The following is a 25,876-nucleotide window of genomic DNA, read 5'->3' as shown; positions in this document are numbered from 1 at the left end:
GGTCACTGAGACTGAAGACCCGATATGGTCTGGCTGTGTCCCCACTTGAATCTCATCTTGAATTGTAGCTCCCATAAGTCCCAAGTGCTGTGGGAGGGACCCAGATGGAGATAATTGGATCATGGGGGTGGTTTCCCCCATACTGCTCTAGTGGTAGTGAATGTCCCACGAGATCTAATGCTTTTATAAGGGGTTTCCTCTTCCCCTTGGCTCTCATTCTCTCTCTTGCCTGCCACCATGTAAGACCTCCCATGTTCTTCTTCCATGATTGTGAGGCCTCCCCGGCCACATGGAATTGGGAGTCAATCAAACCTCTTTCCTTTATAAATTACCCAGTCTTGGGTACGTCTTTATTAGCAGCATGAGAACAGACTAATACGAGATCTCTGAATCACCTTTTGATAGTTCCTCCTCTCTCTACCCTTGTACATATAATCAGTAAATAAGAATTTAGGTCCTGACAATTTAGCTTCTCCATTGTCCCTATCACTATTGGCACCACACAACTTCCCTACCCTCATTATCATTTTGTTTCTATATACTCATGTCTTCTCTCCTTAACTAAAGGTTATGCTCTGTGAGGACAGAATTGATTTTTCATTCATTCTATTCTCTAACAGGATCTAGTTGTATAATAAAGGAAACTGACAACTGTATCACTGGAGAGAATGCAAACAAACACGTGTTTTTCAATCTGGGAATATCCTACCGCCTGTGATTGTACTCCCTGTGGGTGGACATAGGTGAAATGACTAATACATAACAGTATCTTGAATAAATGCTGATGAAAATAGAAATACTAAGCTCAGTATGTCTAACAGGAAAACAGCCCAAATAAAAATTAAAAGAGAAAAGGATTAATTCAATAACTCCATAAGCATAGCAAATCATTCTCATATAAACTCTTTCTACTTTTTGCGCAAGCCAAAACTGGGGAAAGCCTTTCCATTCTTAGTATCTTCACTTTTATTGTACTTGGGTAAGAGTCAAACCTACAAAATTATCAAGCAATTTTACTGTCTGGAAAACTAGAATGAATGCAACTATTACATAGTTCATTTTAGAAAAAAAAAAAAAAGCAAAACAGATAAAGGATGTTTTCATCCCCACTCAAAGTTCTGTCCAATGGAATAAAACTACAACTCTCTCAGCTAATCAAGAGCCAGAAGTCTACAAATTCTGGCTGCCAGGCTGGTCTATTTCTCCAGGGAAAAGGTCAATCTGTTGTTCAAAATTCAAAAAAGAAAATCTGCAAAAGTTAGGAGAAAGAAACCCAAGAGGGAACATTCAAATAAACATACCCCTAGCATCCAGAGCAAGTGAACCATTTCTATCACTTTATTTCTTAAACTTATTCCAACTTTTCCAAAACCAAATTAAATTAATGAAGGACAATTTTACCATAATCTACATGTACTTAAATAAAATTTTTCTTACATAATAAGAGCCATAATTTTTATCAGTAATTTTTAAAAAAAACCTTTAAATTTGGTGATTACCATGTTTTGTCCCATGATTTACACAGAGAGTAATCATTATGCATCATCCTTTGTTAGTATAAATCCAGCTCTATAATTTTATCTCAATATCCTAATTCCTTAGCTATATCTACTTTTTTTAAATACCCCTAAAAACGTCTTTAAACATTTGACCAAGACTAAGTAATTTTTCTCCAGATCTCAGTTTCTTCACTGGTAAAAAGAAGTTATATAATTTCTAAATGTCTAAACTGTAAAATTGTAGCTTCTCTTTATATTTAGGGATTATAAGTGTAAAGTTTCAAATCTGATCATCTATAATTGAGGCAAAGCAAATCAGATATAAAGACTGCTCTTTTATTCCTGCTCACATTAGGAAATCAAAAAAAGGTACCAAAACTGAGGAAACCAAGAGTCTGGGAACAACCATCTAATAGCAATGTAGCAACTAAATGGAGTGAAGATGCTTTACAAGACAACAGGTATATCCCAGAAAAGAAAGCATCTCTCTTTCCGTCTCTTCCTACCCCCTTCCAATTTATATATATATGTTGTGTGGGGGAGGGTGCAAGTATGCGGGATATAAACTAAATGTATCCTCAAATAAACTAGAAGTCATTGAGGTGCCATCACGAGAAACAAATCAGGAAAAAAAATCTGGGACTAAAGCAGTGATTCTCAACTGGGAACAGTTTTTTTCTGCAGCAGACATTTGGCAACAACTGAAGATCTTTATAGTTGCCACAATTTAGGGGATGCTACTGACATCCAACCTGCAGAGGCCCTTCACACTGCCAAACATTTTATAACGCACAAAATAGTTCCCTCCCCTTCACCCAAAAGAATAATTATTTGGCCCAAAATATCAGCAGTGCTGAGGGCAAGAAACTCTGGGCTAAACTTACCTGGACCTTTGACACTGTTACACAAATTAATGGTGAGATCATCCACTATCCTGGAGAGTGACTCAAAATCTGCCACATTGTATGCATGGGTATCATCAGGATCAGTTGCAATCATCTTTAATTCGACTTCATCAGCATTTTTAATACCTTCAAAAACGGATATATACAAATTAAAAGCACTTCTCAGAAAAAAATTAATGGAACAAAGCAAATGATTTACGGCTTTCTTAATTCATGGCTTCTTTCGGTCAACTATGAAGGTTTAATAATTAGCTAACTAAAATATACATATTATTTTTCTCAGTAATAAAACAGAAACAAAGGATAATACAAACTGAAAGCTCTTTTAAATTGGCTTCTTCCAGATGCATGTAGCACCAATTTCCCACCAAAAAGTGTCTCTTCAGTGTCTTTTCTGGAATGTAAAATAATGGATATCAAAAATAAACATGGTTCTGTGGAAAACCAAGTAGGAGTTTTTCTGAATCCTATTAATAGCACATTTTTCTTCCTGATCTATTAATTTTCTTTTAAGAAACCATGTAGTTTTGGCCCAATATAAGGAGAAAAAAAATGAATTAACTTCCTGGAACATTATTTTGATAAATTATGTGATAGAAAAAAAGTTTTTCTTTTCATGCTTCAGATACAACTTTTAACTATGAAAAATACCCTCAGCACGTTTGTAACCCCAGGGGCATCACTGTCCTTTTTAGTGCATACCAATAGCAAACAGCTCCACTCCCTCATCCTTGAGTTTCTTTGACGGTGCCTCAACATCATCTTGTGATTTTCCATCAGTAATGAGCACACCAATTTTTCGAGCTCGAGGTCTCATGCCAGCTTGGGTCCTGAAGCTCTGTTGGCGAATGAAATTCAAAGCCATGCCTAGTGGGATTTTTAAAAGAGAATCAGTCACATCACCATTCAGCCACAAACCTTGACCAGAAGCATAAGCTGAAAGAGACTCACCTGTGAGAGTATTGCCTCCTTTGTATGGTAAGTTTGCCACAGCTTGCAACAAGCTCTTCTTGTCTCTGTGAGCATTTAACTGCCACTCTGTTCTGGGATCCCCACTATACTGAGCAAGAGCTAAAATGACACCACTGGCATTAGTGCATGTGAAAGAGCAAGATAAAAATGTCTAAATGGCTCCAATGTTGTCAGAACCTACCAATCTGTACTCTTTTGGGGCCAATGTCAAAGACTTCCACAATACGAGAAATAAAGCTCCTCACGGTTCTAAAATTTGCCCGGCCGATGCTCCATGATCCATCCACCAGCAACACAATGTCTGCCTCAGCTCTGGTGAGACACTCCATCCCTGACATGGCAATCATGAGACAAGACAGTAAGAAGCAAATTGTTGGCAAGGGTACTTCCTTGTCACACCTCTGCCACTCCCTGGATCCTCAGTGTTGCCTGTCTCAGTACTATAGTCTAGCTCAGTGATGTGGAGTACGAGACTCTGAAAATACGTCCATCTGATTTATTAACCTCAATTAACAGTCTTAAGAATCAGCAGTTCCTCCAAAGATTATTTCAATGGCCAATCTTTCCTTTATCTTTGACTTGATTTCCTGCCCTCTTTCATAGAACCTGGAGACTTGAATTAAGCCATTGTTGAAAATTTGATGGGCTCACAAACTCAAAGGCTGAAATAAATAAATGGGAATGTATAGCTGTCTAACTATGAAGTACTAATAACTTTAGTAAAATGGTAATGTGGTCAAACCATTAGATGTTACATTCTTCTGCAATATTTAATGGTCATAGCAGACAGGAATGAGATGGACTGATAAAACATGTAAACTAAAAAAAGGTTTTTGTGAGCCAAAAATTAGCTTTTCAAATAGCTAAGCTGTTAGATAACTACCTCATGTATATGAAGGGTTAGACACATAACTTTTAAAATTATACCTTTTTGAAGTAAAGATATATTTTTTAAACCCTGATATATTATTATTTAGCTATTAATCATTTGAGTTTATGGACTATGAATAAAAATCAGGTAAATATAGAAGGTGAAGTTTGCACATTTAAAGAATCAAGGAAGAAGGAAGATAATTTAGAAAAGTATGCAAACAAATATACAAATTGAGAGCTATAGAGACAAGCACAAACATTGATACAAAGGAAAAGCTTTGGAAAGAGAAAATAATCCCAACATCCTCAGTGTACAAGCTACAAAATAAAAATATAAGTCAGTTAATATCATCATAAGAGAAACAATAGAACATTAATGCAAAACAGCAAGAATTGACACTTGATTTTGTCCACATCCATTTTTTTACTGTTCTCCTTTCCAAAAGCTTGTATTACCACTATAAATTTTCCAATTTATTACAAGGGTAGCATTTGGTCTTTATATTACAAAAGAAATCATTGGAAAAAAATTAAATAATGCTCATCACACTATAAAATACAAATGTGTCACTCACATATTATATACTGTATCAGGATTAAGGATTCCCAAATACTATCCCAAGGAAATAGGCCCTTACAAGCCTGCTCCTGCTCTACCCAGATCTACTCTTTTTTAGCAATAGTGAAAAATATCAGAAGTAAACTCTGTCCACCACCTCCCTCTCTAAGAATGTTAAAAACTAGCTTTATGTTCATAAAGGCTGTAATTGCGGCAGGGACAGAAAATCTAAGGGGCTTATGTTACCATTTTGTTTCCCAAGTCATAGTTGCCCACCTATTTATGTAACCTAACACTGCTTACCCAGCCCAAATAAATCATTTCTGCAATGACTTTTACAAAAGAAAACTGCATCTTAGTCACTAAAAATAGAAAAAGGTACAATATCTACATTTAGTAAAAACTCATCTTTAAATAATAGAGCTTAATTATGTAATAATGCATAATTTTAAAATTGATATTTAAATGCATTAATAAATTTAATGTGTAATTTTAACTTATGCATTATTACATAATTTTAAATTACTACATTAATAATTACATTACTCACATAATACATTAATAATCACACATAGTACTCTTTTAAAAATAGATTTATGTAATAATTTAAGTATGAAATAATGCAATGCTGATAAAAGAAGTATAAAAAAATACTGTCAAAAAGCATGCTTGACTGGATGTTTGAAGAAGTTTTTTTACTAAGTATGTAAATTATTGAAATAAATTTTAGTGTAAAATTTGTATCACTGTTTTCCATTGTATGATACCCTAACAGTTCACATTTGAAATAGTTTCCTAATGTGGTTTTCCTGGAGGAATGTAACTCCATTTCTTACCAGAAGATAAAATTGGCATTACAGTTGTGTCGGAAAGGGTTGTCATTTCTTGTCCAACAAGTGGTGAGCTTTCTCCTCCATCAAACATTCCAAAAACATTTACTTTATAGGTGGTACCAGCCCTAAAATGTTAAAGTATACAGCCTGTGAGAACCATAGGCTCAAGTGGTAGCACTTTTGTTTTGCTTTGTTAAAGACATTGATCTTGATTTCTAAGCTTTCACTATGAAGAGTTTATAGGGTACAACATTATAAAAGAAGAAAAATAATTTCCACCACTTTCTCACTTAGCTTACCCTGTGAGGGAGGTGTCAAGAGAAACTAGACAGCAAGCATTCCAGAGAACACTAGGAATTCACAGCACTGGTTTCTGTCTTGCCTTTCTAGCAGATGCAGAGTCTCTACCCTGCCTTTCAGCATGTCAGGGAAGGGTCAGACTCTTCATTCTTACTGTTTCTAAGCAATGGGCTTTAAGAAAATAATTGAAGTGCTGTACCTTGCAAGGTAACATAAGACAATGCCTCACACAATGCCTGACACATAGGAAGCTCAATAAATTTTATCCTCCCTACTCCGGTAAAAGTAAATCACGAGCATTTTATATAGATTTCTATAGTCTTGAATGAATGATTGAAAAACAAACTTTCCAAAAGACTACACACAGTAGTTTATCCTTTTTACTGTAATGAATGTAGGGTGCTGTTCAAACTGAAACTTCCTTGTTTCTCACTGCACAGCCTGGAGCTGGACCTTTCACGAGCCCAGCCTTGCCCTCTCCTGCCAGCTGGCACCCACGAGGTCCTGCCTTCTTTCTCCTGTATGGCATACTGGAGGGGGATTCACACTCAAAATTTCAGCATGAGTCCCTCAAACCTTGCCAAAAGGTACAGCAACCCCCACACTTCCACATGGCTACAATTTCGGTGACATTGTGTAATAAGAATGCTAATTTTTTAAAAGCAGGGTGTTATTGAAAACCCCAATTCTGGTCACTTAATAACAAACAAAAATTATTAAACATTACAAAAAATCCTGCTCAGGCCTAAATTCTGTTGCTGACCCCTGAATCCTAACTTCAACTCCAACAGCACCAAGCATAAGAAAACAGCTTTAGCTGATTTTAAATACTTTGCTGGCAAACAGACATATAAGTGATATCTGTGTAAAGCCTACTAATTTACATAAGCTATTCAACCTTTTAAACAAATTAATTTCATCCTTTGAGACAAACCTAGTTAATTCCTACCTAAGTTCCTCCAAAACAACCGTGTTGTCATAGGGTCCAACCACTAACTCCCCCAGTCTTCTGTCATCCCCCGTAGGGTGGAATGTGACTTTATAACCCTTCACTTCCCCAGGGGCAGGCTCCCAAGTCACTCGGAAGCTTGACATGGTTGGGTCAGATGTTTTGAGGTTTCTGGGAGACTTAAATCGAGAAGCTGTAAAGACAAAAATATTTTTAAAATATTATCTATAAGACTAGGCTTTGGGGTTTCTTTTTTATTAGCCCCACAAAAATGCATATCCATAAAAAGGGTTTAAGTCTGGTACCACAAAAGAGCATGTTCCATAGAAGTCCTGATAACAGAATGCTAGCTAAGTAGAAGTGTAAATAATTCTCACAATTCAGATTAGATTTGCATGAGAACATTAACATGTAGAATCATTTAACCAGGAACTAGATTGGTAAAAATAACATGTTAATTAGACATTGTCTAATCATTATAAATTAACTTATTACAGAATCAGTTTTAAACATTTACAAATGAAGTGGACACACAAAGTCATCTTTTAAAACATTACCTTCTCTCCCCCTCAAAACGTAACTGTTATTTCGTACCTGTTGTTCCTGATCCTTGCCTAAGCTTTCCTTCTCCTGTCTTGTAAATCGGAAGAACTGTGATGTCATATGTGGTCTGTGGCTGAAGTCTCTTTAACACTGTTGAAGTGACTGTGGGGGGCACCTTAGCAACCATTTGCCTCCCTCCCCCATGGGGGCGATAGACAACACGGTAGTTGACGACTTTCCCTGGAGCTGGTTTCCACGTAACTCTCATTGTGCTTTCTGTTTCTTCATCTACTTTCAGAGTTTTGGAATCTTGAGATACTGTGAGATAAAAGGAAGATTCAACTGTATACCATGTTGGAAAAAAATGTATGTTCACCTCTTCATTTATGTGAAAAGAAACTCTCTGTGGCTTCTTAAATATGTACACTGTTCCATTGCTTAGCACTGTAACCTCTCATAAATTCATGATGGCGTGTGAGCCTAATCTCATTGAGAGCTCAGCAAGATGTTTTCGTTTTATCTAGCTAATACTAAAAAATGGAAGTTCATATTGCAGAGATTTCCTATTTGCCTTCTAGAGACTTTAGTAAAGAAAACATCCGTTTCCGGAGATAAGGTTTTAGAATTTTTATTATATTTCCATCTGTAAAGAATTTATCCAGTAATAATGCTGTGGAGAATACTAAAAATTATGAATTCAGAGTTGAACATTTTACTTGGACTTTTTCAGAAAAAGTTGCAATCCGTAAATGACTAGCCAGAGTGACTGTAGTTAACACCATTCTTATGATTGCCATGCACATCTCAGACTACGAGCACAAAAGAATAGGAAACTAACACTTCAAAATACCTCAGGGGCTCTAAAGATAAACTGGTATGTGCTGAGTATTTCAGAAAGCACTATCTGTAAATAGTATTTGCTTAATATGTAATCAATAATATGTAATTATTTATTAAATTCTCTTTTGCTAATATTTCACAATTATTAATAACTCTATATGAAATAAGTAACCAGCATCCACAAATAACCTACAACATCCTATTTTTATACATAATTAGAGTTCATAAGCAGGACCATTTTATTCAGTTCAATAATCAATGTTCAAAAGAACATAAACATGTTCTACAGTAAAAGATTAAGCTAAACAAAATTCAAAATCAGCAAAGAATCTTCCTGATTGTAAGAGAAAATTTCATGTTCAAGTGGTCAAGAGCCATTTGAAACAACTAAGAAGCCTGAAAAAAAAAAAACTAAGAAAAATAAAACACAATAATTTTCAGACACGATATCAGTTGGCACAGGACACTCATCCCTAAGAGAGATAAGGAACAAAGGGGAATAGGTTCTGTGATTGCCCAGCTATTGCCTGGAATTTCCAGTCCCCAGTAAAAGAAAGGGGAATCCAGATGGAGCCTGGTGGCCTCCCTTAATTGTCAAGATGTTGTTGCAAGTCTGGAGAGCCCAAAGCAACCAGAACTTGAAGAATAGAGTACTGTGAATGAGAGAGTGCCACAGAGAAAATACTTGAGTCTTCAACCTAGGATGATCAGTGCGTATGCGTGAGAAAACCACCCACAACTAGGGAAAAAACCACCCCAAAGGAGCCCAGGGAACAATTTCTTGAGCTCACACAGGGTTAGAATGTTCCCCCTACCCAGAAGAGAAAACCTCACAACTCTAGGGACATCATGTAGGGTATTTAGTAGGTGATTGTCTCAATAATGGGGCAAAATTAGTCCTAAACTGAAACAGTTTAAAAGCGAGTGTCAGATCAAACTATTTCCAAGTAACTTAACTGTATTCCAGAATAAAACTTAAGAATATTTATATGAACATAAAAACATCTAGCACCCAAGCAAATAAAATTCACAAAATCTGACATCTAATAAAAGTTACAAAGCACGTCAAAAAGGAAAAACTTATGACCTGTATCATGGATTGAAGGTCTCCCACCACTAAATTCACATGTTGAAGTCTTAACCTTCAATGTGATGACATTTAAACATGAGGCCTTTGTAGAGGCAATTTGGGTTCAATAAGGCCATCAGAGTGAGGCCTTCATCTGATCGGCTTGGTGACTTTATAAGAAAAAAACGAGACACCAGAGTTCTGTCTCTCTCTTTCCACATTCACAGCCTGAGAAAAGGCCATATGAGGACATAAAGAAAGGTAACCACCCACCAGGAAGAGAGCCCTCACCAGAAATCAAACCCTGCCAGACCTTAATCTTGAACTTTCCAGCCTCCAAAACTGTGAGAAAATAACTTTCTGTTGTTAAAGTCACTCAGTCAATAGTAATACCTTTTGTTATTGCAGTCCAAACTAAGACAACACATAATAAGAAGAAAAATCAATCAATAGAAACAGAACTAGAAACGACATATATTACAGAATTTAAAAGGACGTTAAAACAGTTATTATAACTATATTTCATATGTAATAATGGTAGAAGAAAGATTAAGCATTTTAACTAGAGATATAGAACATATAAAAAAGACTCAAACATTTCTAGAGATAAAAATAATATCTAAAATGAAAAACACACAAGATAATATTTACAGCAGATTAGAAAATATAAAAAATGATTAGTGAACTTGATGGCATGATAATAGAACATGAAACACAAGGAAAGAAAAACAATTTTTTAATGAACAGAGCATCAGTGAGCTGTGTGATAACTTCAAGCAGACTAATATATGTGTAGTTAATTGGAGTTCCTGAATAAAGTGGGGGTGTAATAAATAAAATATTTGAAAAACTAATGGGATGGACTTGTTCAAATTTTATAAAAACCATAAACTCACACATTCTAGAAGTTTAGTGAACCCCAAACACAAGAAACATAAAGAAACTATACCAAGACACATCATAATTAAATTGCTTAAAATCAGTAATAAAAATAAAATCTTTAAAGAAGCCATTTTTTTTTAAAACACATAATATGTATAGAGGACAAATATAAAAATGATAAAGTAGGTAAATTCAATATATGGTTATGATGCTTATGAATTATGCTTCTGAGAGATGAAAAAATATAATTTCAATCAAAATTATATTGGCTGCAATTTTTATTTTTAGATTTAAAGAAACTAAGAGAACTCTCAGCAAAGTCCATTATTTTCTGGAAATACTAAAATTTATTTAGATTAATCATCAATTCGCTGTTATTATTCTCCAGGTAAGTGAACTATTAAAAGGAAAAAAGTTTACATATATATAAAATATATATTATTATATAAAAATATATATGATATAAACATATATATATGTATTTCCAAACAAAAAAATCTAAAGACTTTACCTGGAGGTCTGAAAATAGTACAAGAAAGAATAGTATATAGAAAAATAATCTATTTGGATTATTATCATTACCAGTTGTCACAAATATCAAATAAGTTGATGGGTGTCTAACAGTTTTCTAGAAGTGGTTGTGCTACAGTACGTTTTCTCTGTGTCGCTCCCGCTGGGAGTTGGAGACTGGAGCTGTTCCTATTCGGCCATCTTGCTCCGCCCCCCTACAGTACGTTTTCTCATCTTTTGTTTCATCTCTTACATTTTTACTCAGTGGAACAAGACATTGTCTCTCTTACAAAATTTTTAAACCAATTTCACACAACTCAGAATTTAGAAAAATAAAAAGTTAAATTTTATGAATGTTGATTTAAAAAGAAACTTAAGTTTCAAAAAAATGGGATACCAAGCTTTAACATGTTTCAAAATTTAAACATATTAATAACAGCCAAAAGTGATATGTCGTACCTTGATATGCCTTAATGTCCTCACTTACATTCCTGCCTTTTAATTAACTCTTTAAAATGAAGAAACGGAAATGAAATACAGTACAGCATATCTCATCCTAGTTTTAATAGTAAACTGGATTTTAGGGAGAAAAAAAAAACAAACCCTTGTTGGTTTCCCATAACCAAAGAGTAAGAATTTTTACATCATTGATTGGATACCACACGCCATTAAATGCTGTTACACCCTCTCACATTGTAAGTTCTTTTCATGTGTTAGTAACTATCATGAGAAACTTTCAAACACCCACTGTACCACTGCTAAGCCAGCTGCCATAAATTAGAAGGGCACTAGAAAGTGTCCCTTCTGCTGGCTTTCTAAACCCAATTCATGATTTTCATTTATCAATGTATTCATTTCATTGTATCAACAGTCTGCATACCATGTCCCTGAGTTTCAGGTGAAAGCAATCTTAAAGACGTTCCCAGAATGCCCTCTTGGAAGCATATGTGAAACTCTAGGAGCGTAGGCTAGGAGTTCTGCTGAGTTATCCACACCTTAGGATTCCTCTACCACCTAAACAGCAGATCTCACTCAGATTTCTGAAAATACTTTCTAACAACAACAAAATGATGGTAGAACAAAGAAAAATCCATGACTTCTTTCTTATTTACTTAGACATTTCAGCAGTTTTCACATACAGTTGCCCTTTGGTATCCATGGGAGATTGGTTTCAGATCTCCCATAGAAACTAAAATCCTCACATGCTCAAGTTCCTGATGTAAAATGGTGTAGTATTCACACAAACCTATGCACATCCTCCCTAATACAGTAAGTCCTCACCTAATGTTGTTAAATAATTTCTTGGAAACTGCAACTTTGTACAACTGACATAAGGAAACCAATTTTCCAGAGGTTAATTGATATAAACAAGAGTTAAGTTCCTAAATCATATTTCTGATCACAAAAACATCACCAAACTTCTCAATAAAAAACACTGACGTATGTGTGAGCTCTATATACATTTCAGAAAGACAAATGAAAACCAGTAACATAATTATTCACCCATTTATTCCAGTTAAGGATCACAGTGGACACAGCCTGTCCAAGTAGCTCAGGGCAAAAGGGAGAACCCCATCCTAGGCACCCACACACACACACCCCCACACTCACTCAGACCGGGACCATGTGGACGTGCCAGTTCACCTAACGTGATGTGGGAGGTAACTAGAGTACCTGGAGGAAACCCACATAAACATGGAGAAGATGTGCAAACTCCACACAGATAGTGACCCACACCAGGAATCAATTCTTTTTTCTCATCAATGTTATGATATTATTCAAGACCCTGCTGAACTTCAAATCATCTCTAGATTACTTATAATACAATGTAAATGTCATATAATGATTATACTATATATTTATTAGCATTATTATTTATTGTTGTATTGTTATTTCTTAATGCTTTTTAAAAAATACTGTCTATCAGCAGTTGGTTACTTTTGCACATGTGGAACTTGAGAATATGGAAGGGCAACTGCGACCTAAAAATGAACACTTCATTCCTGCCAAGCCTGCTCCTTCTTCAAAAGAGGCTTCCCACAGCCAGTATCATACTGAATGGGCAAAAACTGGAAGCATTCCCTTTGAAAACCGGCACAAGGCAAGGATGTCCTCTCTCACCACTCCTATTCAACATAGTATTGGAAGTTTTGGCCAGGGTAATAAGGCAAGAGAAAGAAATAAAGGGTATTCAATGAGGAAAAGAGGAAGTCAAATTGTCTCTGTTTGCAGATGACAAGATTATATATTTAGAAAAACCCATCGTCTCAGCCCAAAATCTCCTTAAGCCGATAAGCAACTTCAGCAGTCTCAGGATACAAAATCAATATGCAAAAATCACAAGCATTCCTCTATACCAGTAACAGACAAACAGCCAAATCATGAGTGAACTCCCATTCATAATTGCTACAAAGAGAATAAAATACCTAGGAATACAACTTACAAGGGATGTGAAGGACCTCTTCAAGGAGAACTACAAACCACTGCTCAAGGAAATAAGAGAGAACACAAACAAATGGAAAAACATTCCATGCTTGTAGATAGGAAGAATAAATATTGTCAAAATGGCCATACTGCCCAAAGTAATTTATAGATTTAATTCTATCCTGATCAAGTTATCATTGACTTTCTTCACAAAATTAGAAAAAATCTTTAGATTTCATATGGAACCAAAAAAGAGCCCGTATAGCCAAGACAATCCTACTCACAAAGAACAAAGCTGGAGGCATCACACTACCTGAATTCAAACTGTACTACAAGGCTACAGTAACAAACCCAGCGAAGTACTGGTACCACAAACTTAAAGTATAATAAATAGACCAATGGAACAGAACAGAGGCCTCAGAAATAACACCACACATCTATAACCATCTGATCTTTGACAAAATTGACAAAAACAAGAAATGGGGAAAGGATTCCCTATTTAATAAATGGTGTTGGGAAAACTGGCTACCCATATGCAGAAAGCTGAGACTGGATCCCTTCCTTACACCTTATACAAAAATTAACTCAAGATAGATTAAACACTTAAATGTAAGACCTAAAACCATAAAAATCCTAGAAGAAAACCTATGCAATATCATTTAGGACATAGGAATGGGCAAAGGCTTCATGACTAAAACACCAAAAGCAATGGCAACAAAAGCCAAAATTGACAAATGGGATCTAATTAAAGAGCTTCTGCACAGCAAAAGAAACTATCATCAGAGTGAACAGGCAACCTACAGAATGGGAAAAAATTTTTGCAATCTATCCATCTGACAAAGGGCTAATATCCAGAATCTACAAAGAACTTAAACAGATTTACAAGAAAAAACCAACAACCCCATCAAAAATTTGGCGAAGGATATGAATGGACACTTCTTAAAAGAAGACATTTATGCAGCCGACAAACATATGAAAAAAAGCTCTTCATCACTGGTCATTAGAGAAATACAAATCAAAATCACAATGAGATACTAGGTCACACCAGTTAGAATGGCAATCATTATAAAGCCAGGAAACAACAGATGCTGGAGAGGATGTGAAGAAGTAGGAATGCTTTTACACTGTTGGTAGGAGTGTAAATTAGTTCTACCAATGTGGAAGACAGGGTGGTAATTCCTCAAGGATCTAGAACTAGAAATACCATTTGACCCAGCAATTCCATTACTGGATATATACCCAAAGGATTATAAATCATTCTACTATAAATCCACATGCACACGTATGTTTATTGTGGCACTGTTCACAATAGCAAAGACTTGGAACCAACCCAAATGCCCATCAATGATAGACTGGATAAAGAAAATGTGGCACATATACATCATGGAATACTACGTAGCCATAAAAAAGGATGTCCTTTGCAAGGACACGGATCATGCTGAAAACCATCATTCTCAGCAAACTAACGCAAGAACAGAAAACCAAACACCGCATGTTCTCACTCATAAGTGGGACTTGAACAATGAGAACACACGGACACAGGGAAGGGAACATTACACACCAGGGCCTGTAGTAGGGTAGGGAGTTAGGGGAGGGATAGCATTAGGAGAAATATCTAATGTAGGTGATGGGTTGATGGGTGCAACAAACCACCATGGCACATGTATACCTATGTAACAAACCTGCACGATCTGCGCGTGTACCCCAGAACTTAAAGTATAATTTAAAAAAAGTTAACTTGGGAAAAAAATAGGCCTTTCTGTTCATCAATGTTTAAATCAACCAATTAGCCAAGAAATACTGAAAATTTCTTAGATGCTCATCTTCTGAGATACAGAGGTTTATTTAGTTTCTGCCACCATATTTGCTTTCAGCGACAACACATCTCTTGTAGATATTTTAAATTCCAAACAATTATTTGAAGCCTCCAACTTTTTGGAAAAAGACAAAATGGAGGATAATTTTTGGAGGAAAAAAATCCCTCTAAATACATATACTTTTATAATTTCTCAGCCACATGAACTGTATCTTTACTCCTACAAATAAATTCAGCTCTATGTGTCATATGTGACCTAAGTTTACAATACAGCTTCTCTTTACAAGTGAATTTCCTCAAAAATAGAGAATGAATTTCTACCACGTTCTTAAACTACATCAGCCAATATATTCCAGACACGAGATTTAATTTACTACCAATCATATGAATATCTGAGAACTATGTCTTCTCACATATTTAAATTTCCTGTAAAGAAGTTGATTTTTTAAAATCTGGTGAATTAAGATACAAATTTAAACTTGAACATCCAACTGAGCTTGCAAATGATAAAAAGAAAAATGAACTTAGACACAAAGATTTTAGTTTAAGGACAACTTAAAATCAGGATATAGGACTTAACTGAAATTGCTCATGGCACTTCTCCCTCTCTCTTCCTTTGCCAGAAAAATCACCAAATTCCTCTACTTCTTTTTTATAGAAGGAAATGCATGAATGCCCATTCTTTCTCCTTTTCCTAAAACCTTCCCAAAACAAAAGGATTAAAGTTTTCTCCTACAAATGCTTAGAAATGCCCATGCTTAACAAATGACATTTGGTTTGGTTTGGTTTGGTTTGGTTTCAATTGTTTGTTTTTAATAGATTTTATATTGTTTTAGAGCAGCTTTGGTACAGAGATTGAGCAGAAGGTACAGAGATTTCCCATGTCCCCTTTCCCACCTCCACACATGCACAGCCTCCCCCATTATCAACATCCTTCACCAAAGTGGTACATTTGTTACAACTGTTGAACCTACACTGACACATCATTATCACTCAAACAAATAAACTTTCAGGAAAGTGAATTAAGATATCCTGACACAAGCCGGGCGCGGTGGCTCACGCCTGTAATCCCAGCACTTTGGGAGGCTGAGGCGGGTGGATCACAAGGTCAGGAGATGGAGACCACGGTGAAACCCCGTCTCTACTAAAAATACAAAAAATTAGCCGGGCGCGGTGGCGGGCGCCTGTTATCCCAGCTACTCTGGAGGCTGAGGCAGGAGAATGGCGTGAACCCAGGAGGCGGAGCTTGCAGTCAGCCGAGATCTCGCCACTGCACTCCAGCCTGGGCAACAGAGCCAGACTCCATCTCAAAAAAAAAAAAAAAAAGATACCCTGACACATCCTTCACCAGCCAGGTGATTATGATAGGTCATTCATAATTATTTACCAAAAAAAAAAAAAAAGAATATAGTGAGATTGAGGTAAATCTGAGCCACCAGAAAATTGAATGGACTTTTGATTTGACCTTACCAAATATAATAGGAATAAGGAAGAAAGAAAAGAAAAGAAAGAAAGAAAGAAAGAAAGAAAGAAAGAAAGAAAGAAAGAAAGAAAGAAAGAAAGAAAGAAAGAAAGAGAAAGAAAGAAAGAAGGGAGGGAGGGAGGGAGGGAGGGAGGGAGGGAGGGAGGGAGGGAGGGAAGGAAGGAAGGAAGGAAGGAAGGAAGGAAGGAAGGAAGGAAGGAAGGAAGGAAGGAAGGAAGGAAGGAAGGGAAAGAAAGAAAGAAAGAAAGAAAGAAAGAAAGAAAGAAAGAAAGAAAGAAAGAAAGAAAGAAAGAAAGAAAGAAAGAAAGAAAGAAGGGAGGGAGGGAGGGAGGGAGGGAGGGAGGGAGGGAGGGAGGGAGGGAGGGAGGGAATGGAGGAAAGAAAGAAAGAAAGAAAAGAAAGAGAACTAAGTTAAGTCTTGGTTGTATGATAATCATAGTTTCAATAGCCACCCATCATTTATCAATCATCTCTAAGTGGCTAGGTACCATGCTGACTGCTTTGTATACTGTTATTTTATATAATCCTCACAACTCTAAGAGACAAGATTTATTATCTGCATTCTACAGATTAGGAAACTGAGGCACAAAGAAGGTTAAGTTCTTGACAAAGATCATGCAGCTTTACAAATGTGGCTGAATTCTCTTCACTTCATAGCTTCTGGTCTTTTTAGTAGTTGGGTATTCTACTTAGTCAATCATTGCACCAGGAAAAAAGACAAATATAGGTAGTGGAAAGAGATTTGATATTTCCAAATTTGATATATTTTTAGATACCTACTCGGAATTAAAGCCAAATTCTTTAAAGATCCTAATTCCTCAGACTTCATTTATCATGTAAAGAAAAAAAATTCAAGTGATTAAACTGCATTGTCACTTGAGCTGATAACTATTGGGTAGCACCAACACACACCCAAACACACCCATAATGTTACCTACATTCAGTTGTGGCATCTCCAGTCAAAGGTTCTCCTTCTCCACTGCTGTAAGTGGCAAATATTGAAATTCTGTATTTGGTCTCTGGCTGCAGATTTTCTATCATAGTATGGATTGCATCTTCAGGAAGATTTTTCTCTCCAGTGTCAACATCATCATAAAGTGATTTCCATGAGACCCTGTAACCGCGAACCATTCCTGGAGCAGATGTCCAATAAGCCCCAATTGATGTGTCAGTGATGTCTTTAGTAACTAAATCTCGAGGAGAACCACGTTCTAGAACAGAAATTAAAAGGGAATCTTTTTTAAAAATATCTAGTAGTTATTTACGTATTAATATTCATTGATCCTGGTAGAGATTCTAACTTGCTGGACTCAAACTCAGTTTGTCTAAAATTGCCCATTTCTTCTTTCTGAGTTGTCCATCCTATTCTGTCAGTGGAATAGATTGATGCAATAAAACTTTAGAATTATATTTGATTTCTACCTCTTAGCCTTGCCCCCATATGCCTACTTAGATAATCTTATCCTTCAGGACAAGTTTGACATCCAAATTTGAGGAAGTATTTGTCTTAAAAAAAAAAATTCCAAGGGAAAAAAACTGTATCTAAGTCCCAGAATTTTATCACATTTTAGTTGGCCTTGTGGCATGGCCCATTGTTCACAAAGATCTTTATTTTGTTACCATGATCTTTTCCTCTCTGATCTAATTTAAATAAACTCATTTTCAATGCATGATTTACAACAACTGCAACAATCTCATATCACTTACAAAACTTAATTCCAACAACTGTTTCTTGGTGAAACTTGTATTTGCTCATGAAGTTTAAAAAGTAGCAGTGCAAACTTTCAATATAGCTTAACCCTAACAAAACTAAAACAACCAATTCTTCTGGAAAACTTAAAAGTGATTAGTCACCAAAATAAAACATACCACTTGTTCTAGCTGATCAAAAATGTCTGCTACTAAATTTTGGTTCTTTCATTCAAAAAACATACAACCCAAGTGGAAAAATATGGAAACCTCAACTTAATAGGAGGCACAGATATCTTTCAGTAAAACCCTCACTCTCCACATTTTAGATGTAAGATAAATATACAGGTCGCTTTATATTGGCTACCTCTACTAGGCTTTATGCCACAGTATGACATAAATACAAAACTCTCTGCTTCCCAGCATACGTCTTACCAGTAATTGTTGTATGTTCATGCAAATGATATATATTGCTCTTAAAAGAATTTTTAAAACTATTATTTTACTTAAAGAGTAAAAATGAATATCTTAAAAGTAGTCATAATTTAACAATTAAATTTCAACACAAAACGTAAAGGTAACAATGAATGAAAAAGAAATCTAGGTGGACAAAAACATATCACATATGCTTGGATTTAGAGGGGAAAAAATAAATGAAACAGAAGCTGGGCAGCCTACCAGACCCCAAGCCCAAATGGAAAATTCTAACTCCATTAAAAATAACTTTAACTGCTGACAGCACATCTCATCCCTGGAAGGAAATTAGTTACATATTTCACTGCAACAAAGAATACTTATTTTTAAGAGCACATTGAATTTTTTCCCTCAGCTCTTGAGGCTAATTCCCATTTGAAAGTCTTCTTTAGGTGTCTTTACTATGTAAATGGTCATACACCTTTATTTTTTCTCTACTTGGAATATAAAAGTACAATTTTAAACTGTTTGTTTTATTTGGTTTGGTTGTAGGTTTCTTTGTTTTGTTTTTTATCTGTTTTGATAATCGATATCCCAACAACTAGTCTGTAAGTTTTAAATGTACAGCACGTTTTTTGTTTGCTTGATATACACCATTTTCAATATGTGCCTTTTCTTCTAAACTTCCTCAATTGTAGTCAGGAACAGCTATTGTGAAATGATCTTGTTTGAAAGCAATTTTGCATTTAAATGAGCTGCATTAATGACGTTTCAAAAAAGTATCAGACAAATAAGGTTAACTAGAATGTGGGAATTATCTTTCCAATTAACACTGGGGTGGTTTTAAAACAATTTCAACTTTTATTTTTCCCAAAGGTTTTGCTTCTCAACCTATTTTTCTTTCTACAGCGCTAAATTTGTGACATTGTTTATTTCCATGACAACAGACATCAATCTCATAAACACAGGCTAATGATTTCACTGTGAGAAAAATAATAGGAAGAGAATTGTGGTTGAAGCAAAAATACATTCACAAAGATATTTCTGGGCTTAAAACAAAAGGATCTAAGATCACAAGACTTGTCTCCCTATGGATTTTAATCAACTATTTTAACACTCTCAAGACTATAAAACTAGAACAAAATATTAGTAAAATGCAATGAAGACCTTTCCCAAGGTTTATCAATATTCTAAAAATAATCTACAACAGCAATTTTTAAGATGCAAATTAAAAATCAACTAAAGAATATTTATAAGCTCTAATTAATGGCATGATAACACTATTTTGAGTGAACACTGAGTAAGTTCTCAGTCTCAGAAAAAACTCACTAAAAATTGTAGTTTCTCTCTGTGGTATATAAAGGCAGGCACTGTCACTACAACATTCCATGTTAGTGACACAGCAACATAGACTCCAAAGAAAGGAGAAAGATAGTTCAATCAGACACCACAATTGAGAAGATAAGCTGCTTCAAATGGGTTTCTTACATGTCAATCAGTCAGTTTGATAGGAATATTCCTAAATATTAAATCTATACTGCTCCCCAAACACATTGATAATTTTTTTTAGGGAGGAGGGCTGACTATTCTATCTGTTATGTTACAACCAGGAATTTTGAGAATAAGTTGTACTCATGACAAGTAAATGTATAGCCCTTGAATTTTTAAAACATGAGATCTTGGTTTGGCCAAACATTATATTACCAAAAAATGAAGCAAGTGGATTGCGCCCTGTGGTACAGTTGGCAGGATGGAAACTGGCAAGTGGCCGAACTTGTCTTGGGGCCAGGTGTGCAACCATCTGAGCAGGTCATCAAAAGGCTATGTCACCTCCTGGGGCCTTGGGGCCCACAGCAGCAAAATAATTGGACTGGACTTGAATCGATAAACAGAATTGCCTGAAAAACCAAAGGCTGGACCCTACCCAAATCAATTAGATTGGAATACTTGGGGATGCACCTAAGTACTGGTGCTTTCTAAACATCTTTTAAATCTGCCCTGTGATTCCAAAACCTCTACAATTCTTTATTCTTTCCCCCTTTTTGCTCTTCTTTCTACTTCTCCTCTCTGAGGTCTAGAGAAGCATTTATTAGGGAGGTATGCTGGGTCAGTGTGGGAAGGAACCTCAAATCTGCTTTCACATAGAAGCAGTGCTCCTTCAAAATAAAGACAGGTATGGTGAAAGTAAACTGGTCAAAATCATTACACACATGATGCTCTATAGGACTGCTGGATGGTTTGTATTTTGTGTGGTTATATTGCCATGTACAGAAAATCACTGCTTTAGGTGGAAAAATAATCTCAAGGCTGACCCTCAGAGAACAGAGGAGATGATTTAAGCTTTTTATCACATCTCCATGGACACATGTGGGATATTCACTGCTCTCTTCTCCCCTCCACCTTGTCTCAAAAGGAAATGGCTCTGAACACACAGGAAATGGCTCTGAAACAGGAAATGGCCTCTTGTTGAAGAGCTGAGCACATTTTCAAATGAATGAAGTTCTAAGTGTTACCTAGCAAGGCATTTACTTGGTTCAATACATTGTCATTTTTGTCCTGAATCTAAGGAGCTCCAGACATCAGTAACTACAGGAAGAAATTGTCTGACTTGTTTTGGTTTAGTTTGGTTATATTGGGTTTAGGCAAGAGTCCCTTTTTAGAGTACCTAAGAGGGAATAGGAAAGAGAGAGTGAGAAGTAAAGATGTGAGAAGACTAGTCTGTAGGCCATCTCCGGGAGAGGTTACTGCTCCTCAAAAGGAGAAAGCATAGAAACAGTGGCAGTGAACAGAAAGCAACCCTAGTAGACGTTTTGCCATGTAGTCACTACCTTTCCCTGAACCTAGATCTACTTTTGCTCTAGCAGAGGCTCCCTCCCTTCTGAGGTCCTCCTCTTTCTTCTGTGCCCCAGGGTTTACAAATATGTGTGTTATGGTGCTGGGATTTGTTTAGGGTTTTTTTGAATAATATTTAGTCTCATACTACTTGCTCTCTTCTGTTCTGGATATATGTCTGTGCTCTCTCTATTAATTTTATCTCTGGTAATAGAAATTCTGGCAATCATTTCAAGCAAGTCATCATCTACAATGATGATATTCCTTTATTCCCATTCCTTTGATTCTATCTTGACAGTTTCCCTTACACTTTATTCTTCCTAGCATAGTACCAGTATAGGTATAAATGTCATAAGTTTAAAGGTATAAAACTCTATCAGGTTTTGAAATTTGGCTACTCAGCATTTCTGTCCTTATTATAAAGCTTAGTTACATCTATTCAAAAGTCATTTTTCTAGTGTGTGCTTGCATGTGTCTCTGTGCTGCTGCTGTGGTAAGTCATTCAGACAGGTCTACTTCTTATGATCTGAACATCCTGAAGGAGTTGATTCCTACACTGCTTTTTTCCACATACCAAGCCAAAGAAATAATGCCTCATTTAAGTAACTTTCCTATGTTTCCTTACCCCTTTTCCATTTTCTTTCTGAAAAGCAAATTATCATCCAATTCAAATATAATTATAACACAAATTAGCCAATGATACATGAAAAATTAATCATCATGAAATAAAACTGTATTTCATCTTATAGATTGTTCCAGCCAGCTTTCATTGAGTTTCATATACCACTTTCAAAAATAGAAGTTAAATTGAAAATGTAATGTAAACTCTCTTCTAAATCAATTTGTCTTTTCCGTTAGAGCTCAGCTCAAAAGTCATCCAACTTTCCACAGCAATACAGAAGATCTGCTTCTGGATATTGTTCATGTGGAAATACATTTGATTTACAACCAATGAATCAGAGCCACCATTCCAAAGGACAAAGTTCACTATTGATAAGTTAACTCAGCTACTTTAAGCTATACACAGTTCTTAAAAACATCTTAGCAATTAAATCGCCATTCAACTTCAAAGTTGGCTTGAGCAAAAAAGTGTTTCTTCCATAATTATTACCTCTCCACATTGATTTCAATTTTTATCTGACAAGCAATTAATTCACAGGAAAAGGAAATAGAAATTACTGTTTGGTGACTGTGCTAAAGTTCCCTGGCAACGTCAGCGTTATTTTACCCAGAATGTATGATTTTTCAAATTATGAGACAGCAGTAAATCAGTGAAAACACAGAGGCCTTGTTTAGTCCATCTTTAAGGGCCTCATGTTACTCAACATCATGCAGAATTCCTGAGATGTGCTAAAAACCTCATTGTAACAAAATGTCAACTGAATACACTTGGTTTGATCTGTAGGAAGCCATTCATATCTAGGACGTTGGCAGGTTGCTACAGCAACTGAAACAAAGGAAATTCTAAAAAGTCATATTTTCCGTAGCCAAAAAAAAAACACTCAAAAATTTAACAAGAAAACATATTATTATCAAACTGAAATTCTCATTCATTTGTGGTAAATCTCTGAATTAAAATGGGCATTATTTATTGAGAGATTTATAAAAACAGATTTTCCTCCAAGCACTAACAGCGGCAATTAAAGGTTCTTTCAAGACTTGAAGTGCGATTACATATACAGTAGTGTTTTTGTAATTATATTGTCTAACTGCTCTAACAACAACAACAACGGAGGGGGGGGAAACAATGTAAATCAAACTTAATGATGTGTGCTCACATTCCTCTGAAGTTTGGATCTGAAATAGTAATAAACTCTGCCTTTGTGACTCTATTGCCTACAGTACTACAGCCAACCATGAACTTCCCCAACGCCAATGCTAATAAATCTCTCTTCCAGCAACAGGGGAATTTTCTGATCATTGGCTGCGTTTCAAAAAAAGTAGTAGGAAACAGATTCAAGTTAGGGATGGTTGTAGGCCACACTACATATTTTTTTAAATACAAAACAACAACAACTTTCTTTCCTTTTGAATTGAGAGTCATAACGCATTTGAAGTAATCTATAAGATGCCCAACCTACAGAATGCTCTTGCCGGCTGACACCATGCCTCTGGATAAAGGAAACATTCCTTCAAGTTCTGCTCTTACCACCTCCTCTCCCAAGAGAAAAACAGATTAGAAAAACAGCAGCCCTCAAAAGCAGTTGCCTGGCTCTGTTTCTGGGCTTTCCACTCCCTGCATTTACCATCATATCCTATTCCTGTATATGGTATGTGGATTTGGCTGAGTTAATACAATAAAATGAAATGGAATAACCAGGGGCAAAAATCTTCTACTATTTTCATTTAGTCACAACTATGCTTTCACATATTTGTCAAGTTTACCACACATAATGCAATGGGATAAATATGTTAACAAAATCAGGCTGGAGGCCCTTTTGTTAATCCTTCACTGCAGTAAAGCGCTTTAGCATAAATGAACAAAATGTCCGTTGTAAATTATTACAATTTAGTTAGGAATTAACTGTATTTTTTAAGCAAGCTGACAAATTATCTAGCTTTCCTTCTTCTCAGGAAATAGAAAACAATAGCTTTTAAAATTTATTTTACTATCTATGTATTTCCCTTAGAGATTGTTTCTGATCAAAGACACGCGTGTGTGTGTACACTTGCACATGCGTACAAGTTGATAGATTTTCGATACCACTTGTGAAGAGATATAATATTATAAACAAATTATACATCTGGCTTACAAAAATCACAGCCTAGTAGAATGTGCTTCCTGTAAAATTAAAAAGTACATTTTGTTAAATGCAATTTTTAATATATTATTCTTGGCAAAAAATGCCTTAATTTTTAGAATTGGGAAATTTTTACTGAGCATAAATATATATACATATTTTTTTAAGCAAGAAAGCACAAATGAATACGAGAAGGTTAAAAGGCACAACCAGAAGAAAAACTATTAAATTATTTCCAAGATACTCCTTATAAAGAAGAAATGTTCACAAATACAATCTATATCTATCCTGTGAAAAATAAAGAGTGAAAGTTTGTCCTCCAAAAATATCTTATGAGCAACCTATGCTAAAAGCTCGTGGAAAGCATATGGAGAAACAGAACTTCAAAAGGTCCAAAGAAAAGGACAAATTTCTCCAAAATTCTGGATGTTGCCCCAGATTGTAAAGATCACATGCTTTTGTTGTTTGGATTATGTCTGTGTATTTAAGGCAATTTCTGTTTCTACTATTTTTTCCAAAACTTTTGTGTCACCGATTATATTTGAAATACTAAAGCTATACAGTTGACAACATGGGTTTGCACTGTGAGGGTCCACCTACATACAGATTTATTTCAACCAAATGCAGACAAAAAATACAGTATTCACAGGATGCAAAACCCATCTATATGCAGAGGCTGACTTTTCATATATACAGGTTCCCTAGGCCCGACTGCAGGACTTGAGTATGAGAGGACTTTGGTATATGCAGCGGATATTGGTATATGCAGGGGTCTTGGAACCAATCCAACCCCCCCAACCCTAAGTATACCAAGAGGCTTTTAGATATCAGATCTAAAGTTAATAAGCTATGTCCTCTTGATGAATTTTGTAGACATATAGTATTTCACAGTTTCCAATGAGTTTCACTTACATTCTCCCATTTGATCTCAACAATAACTCTGGGAGGAAAAAGGGAGGATAATCATCCCTTCTTTATAGATGAATAAACTAAGGCCCAGAGGGGTTAAAGGTTTACTCCAGGTCACACAGCTAAGTAGTACAACCAGGTCTCTTCTAGTTGTAAGTAATTTACACACTGGTACCTAATCTTTCATTTAAATCTTTTTCTAGAAACAGATTTCATGGACTATGGAAATTTAACTCTTGATCACTACCATTATTATTATTATTTTTTTTTTTTTTTTGAGATGGAGTTTCATTCTTGTTGCCCAGCCTGGAGTGCAATGGTACAATCTCAGCTCACTGCAACCTCCTCCTCTCGAGTTCAAGACATTCTCCTGCCTCAGCTTCCCAAGTGGCTAGGATTACAGGCATGCGCCACCATGCACAGCTGATTTTTGTATTTAGTAGAGACAGGGTTTTACCATGTTGGCCAGGCTAGTCTCAAACTCCTGACCTCAGGTGATCCACCCGCCTCAGTCTCCCAAAGTCCTGGGATTACAGGCGTGAGTCACCATGCCTGGCCAATCACTACTATTTTGATTAGTATTTTTAAATTATTTGTTTTTCATTCTTAAGTCTTGAAGTTTCTAAGAACTGCCTATTGTATGTCCTGTCTCACTAATTACAATATCTACAACCTTCCAAGCTCCTGGATCCAACAGCTTTGATGGATATTTTGCTTAGTCACTGTGATTTCATATTAGAAGATACTTCAGATTCCTTTTCTTCCTATAATCATTTAAAATAAGCCATATAAAATATAATGATAAAGAGAAGGAAAGCTATTGCTGATAGTCCA

At 35.8% G+C, this 25,876-nt stretch overlaps 1 protein-coding gene across 5 annotated transcripts in view; it reads right to left on the bottom strand.

Moving 5' to 3' along the window:
- LOC105479442 (collagen type XII alpha 1 chain) overlaps nt 1–25,876 on the bottom strand; it is a 128,401-nt gene that overhangs the window by 70,631 nt on the left and 31,894 nt on the right. For 3 of the 5 annotated variants that reach the window (XR_011623615.1, XM_011737399.3, XM_011737398.3), the window contains exons 14-21: nt 17,396–17,668; nt 7,485–7,751; nt 6,891–7,083; nt 5,645–5,766; nt 3,558–3,707; nt 3,356–3,475; nt 3,107–3,271; nt 2,384–2,530 (exon numbers count right to left, since the gene is read on the bottom strand). Coding sequence is in view for 4 of the 5 variants with exons in the window: in XM_011737399.3 (XP_011735701.2) it covers nt 2,384–2,530; nt 3,107–3,271; nt 3,356–3,475; nt 3,558–3,707; nt 5,645–5,766; nt 6,891–7,083; nt 7,485–7,751; nt 17,396–17,668 (1,437 nt within the window). In the remaining variant the exon portion in view is untranslated. The remainder of the gene's footprint in view (nt 1–2,383; nt 2,531–3,106; nt 3,272–3,355; nt 3,476–3,557; nt 3,708–5,644; nt 5,767–6,890; nt 7,084–7,484; nt 7,752–17,395; nt 17,669–25,876) is intronic. The other 2 variants (XM_011737401.3, XM_011737400.3) reach the window with 1 other exon arrangement.

This window comes from Macaca nemestrina, chromosome 5, assembly GCF_043159975.1.
Source record: "Macaca nemestrina isolate mMacNem1 chromosome 5, mMacNem.hap1, whole genome shotgun sequence".
NCBI lineage: Eukaryota > Metazoa > Chordata > Mammalia > Primates > Cercopithecidae > Macaca > Macaca nemestrina.
The sequence above is the reverse complement of the archived record's forward strand: the minus strand, read 5'-3'. Positions and strand labels throughout refer to the sequence as shown.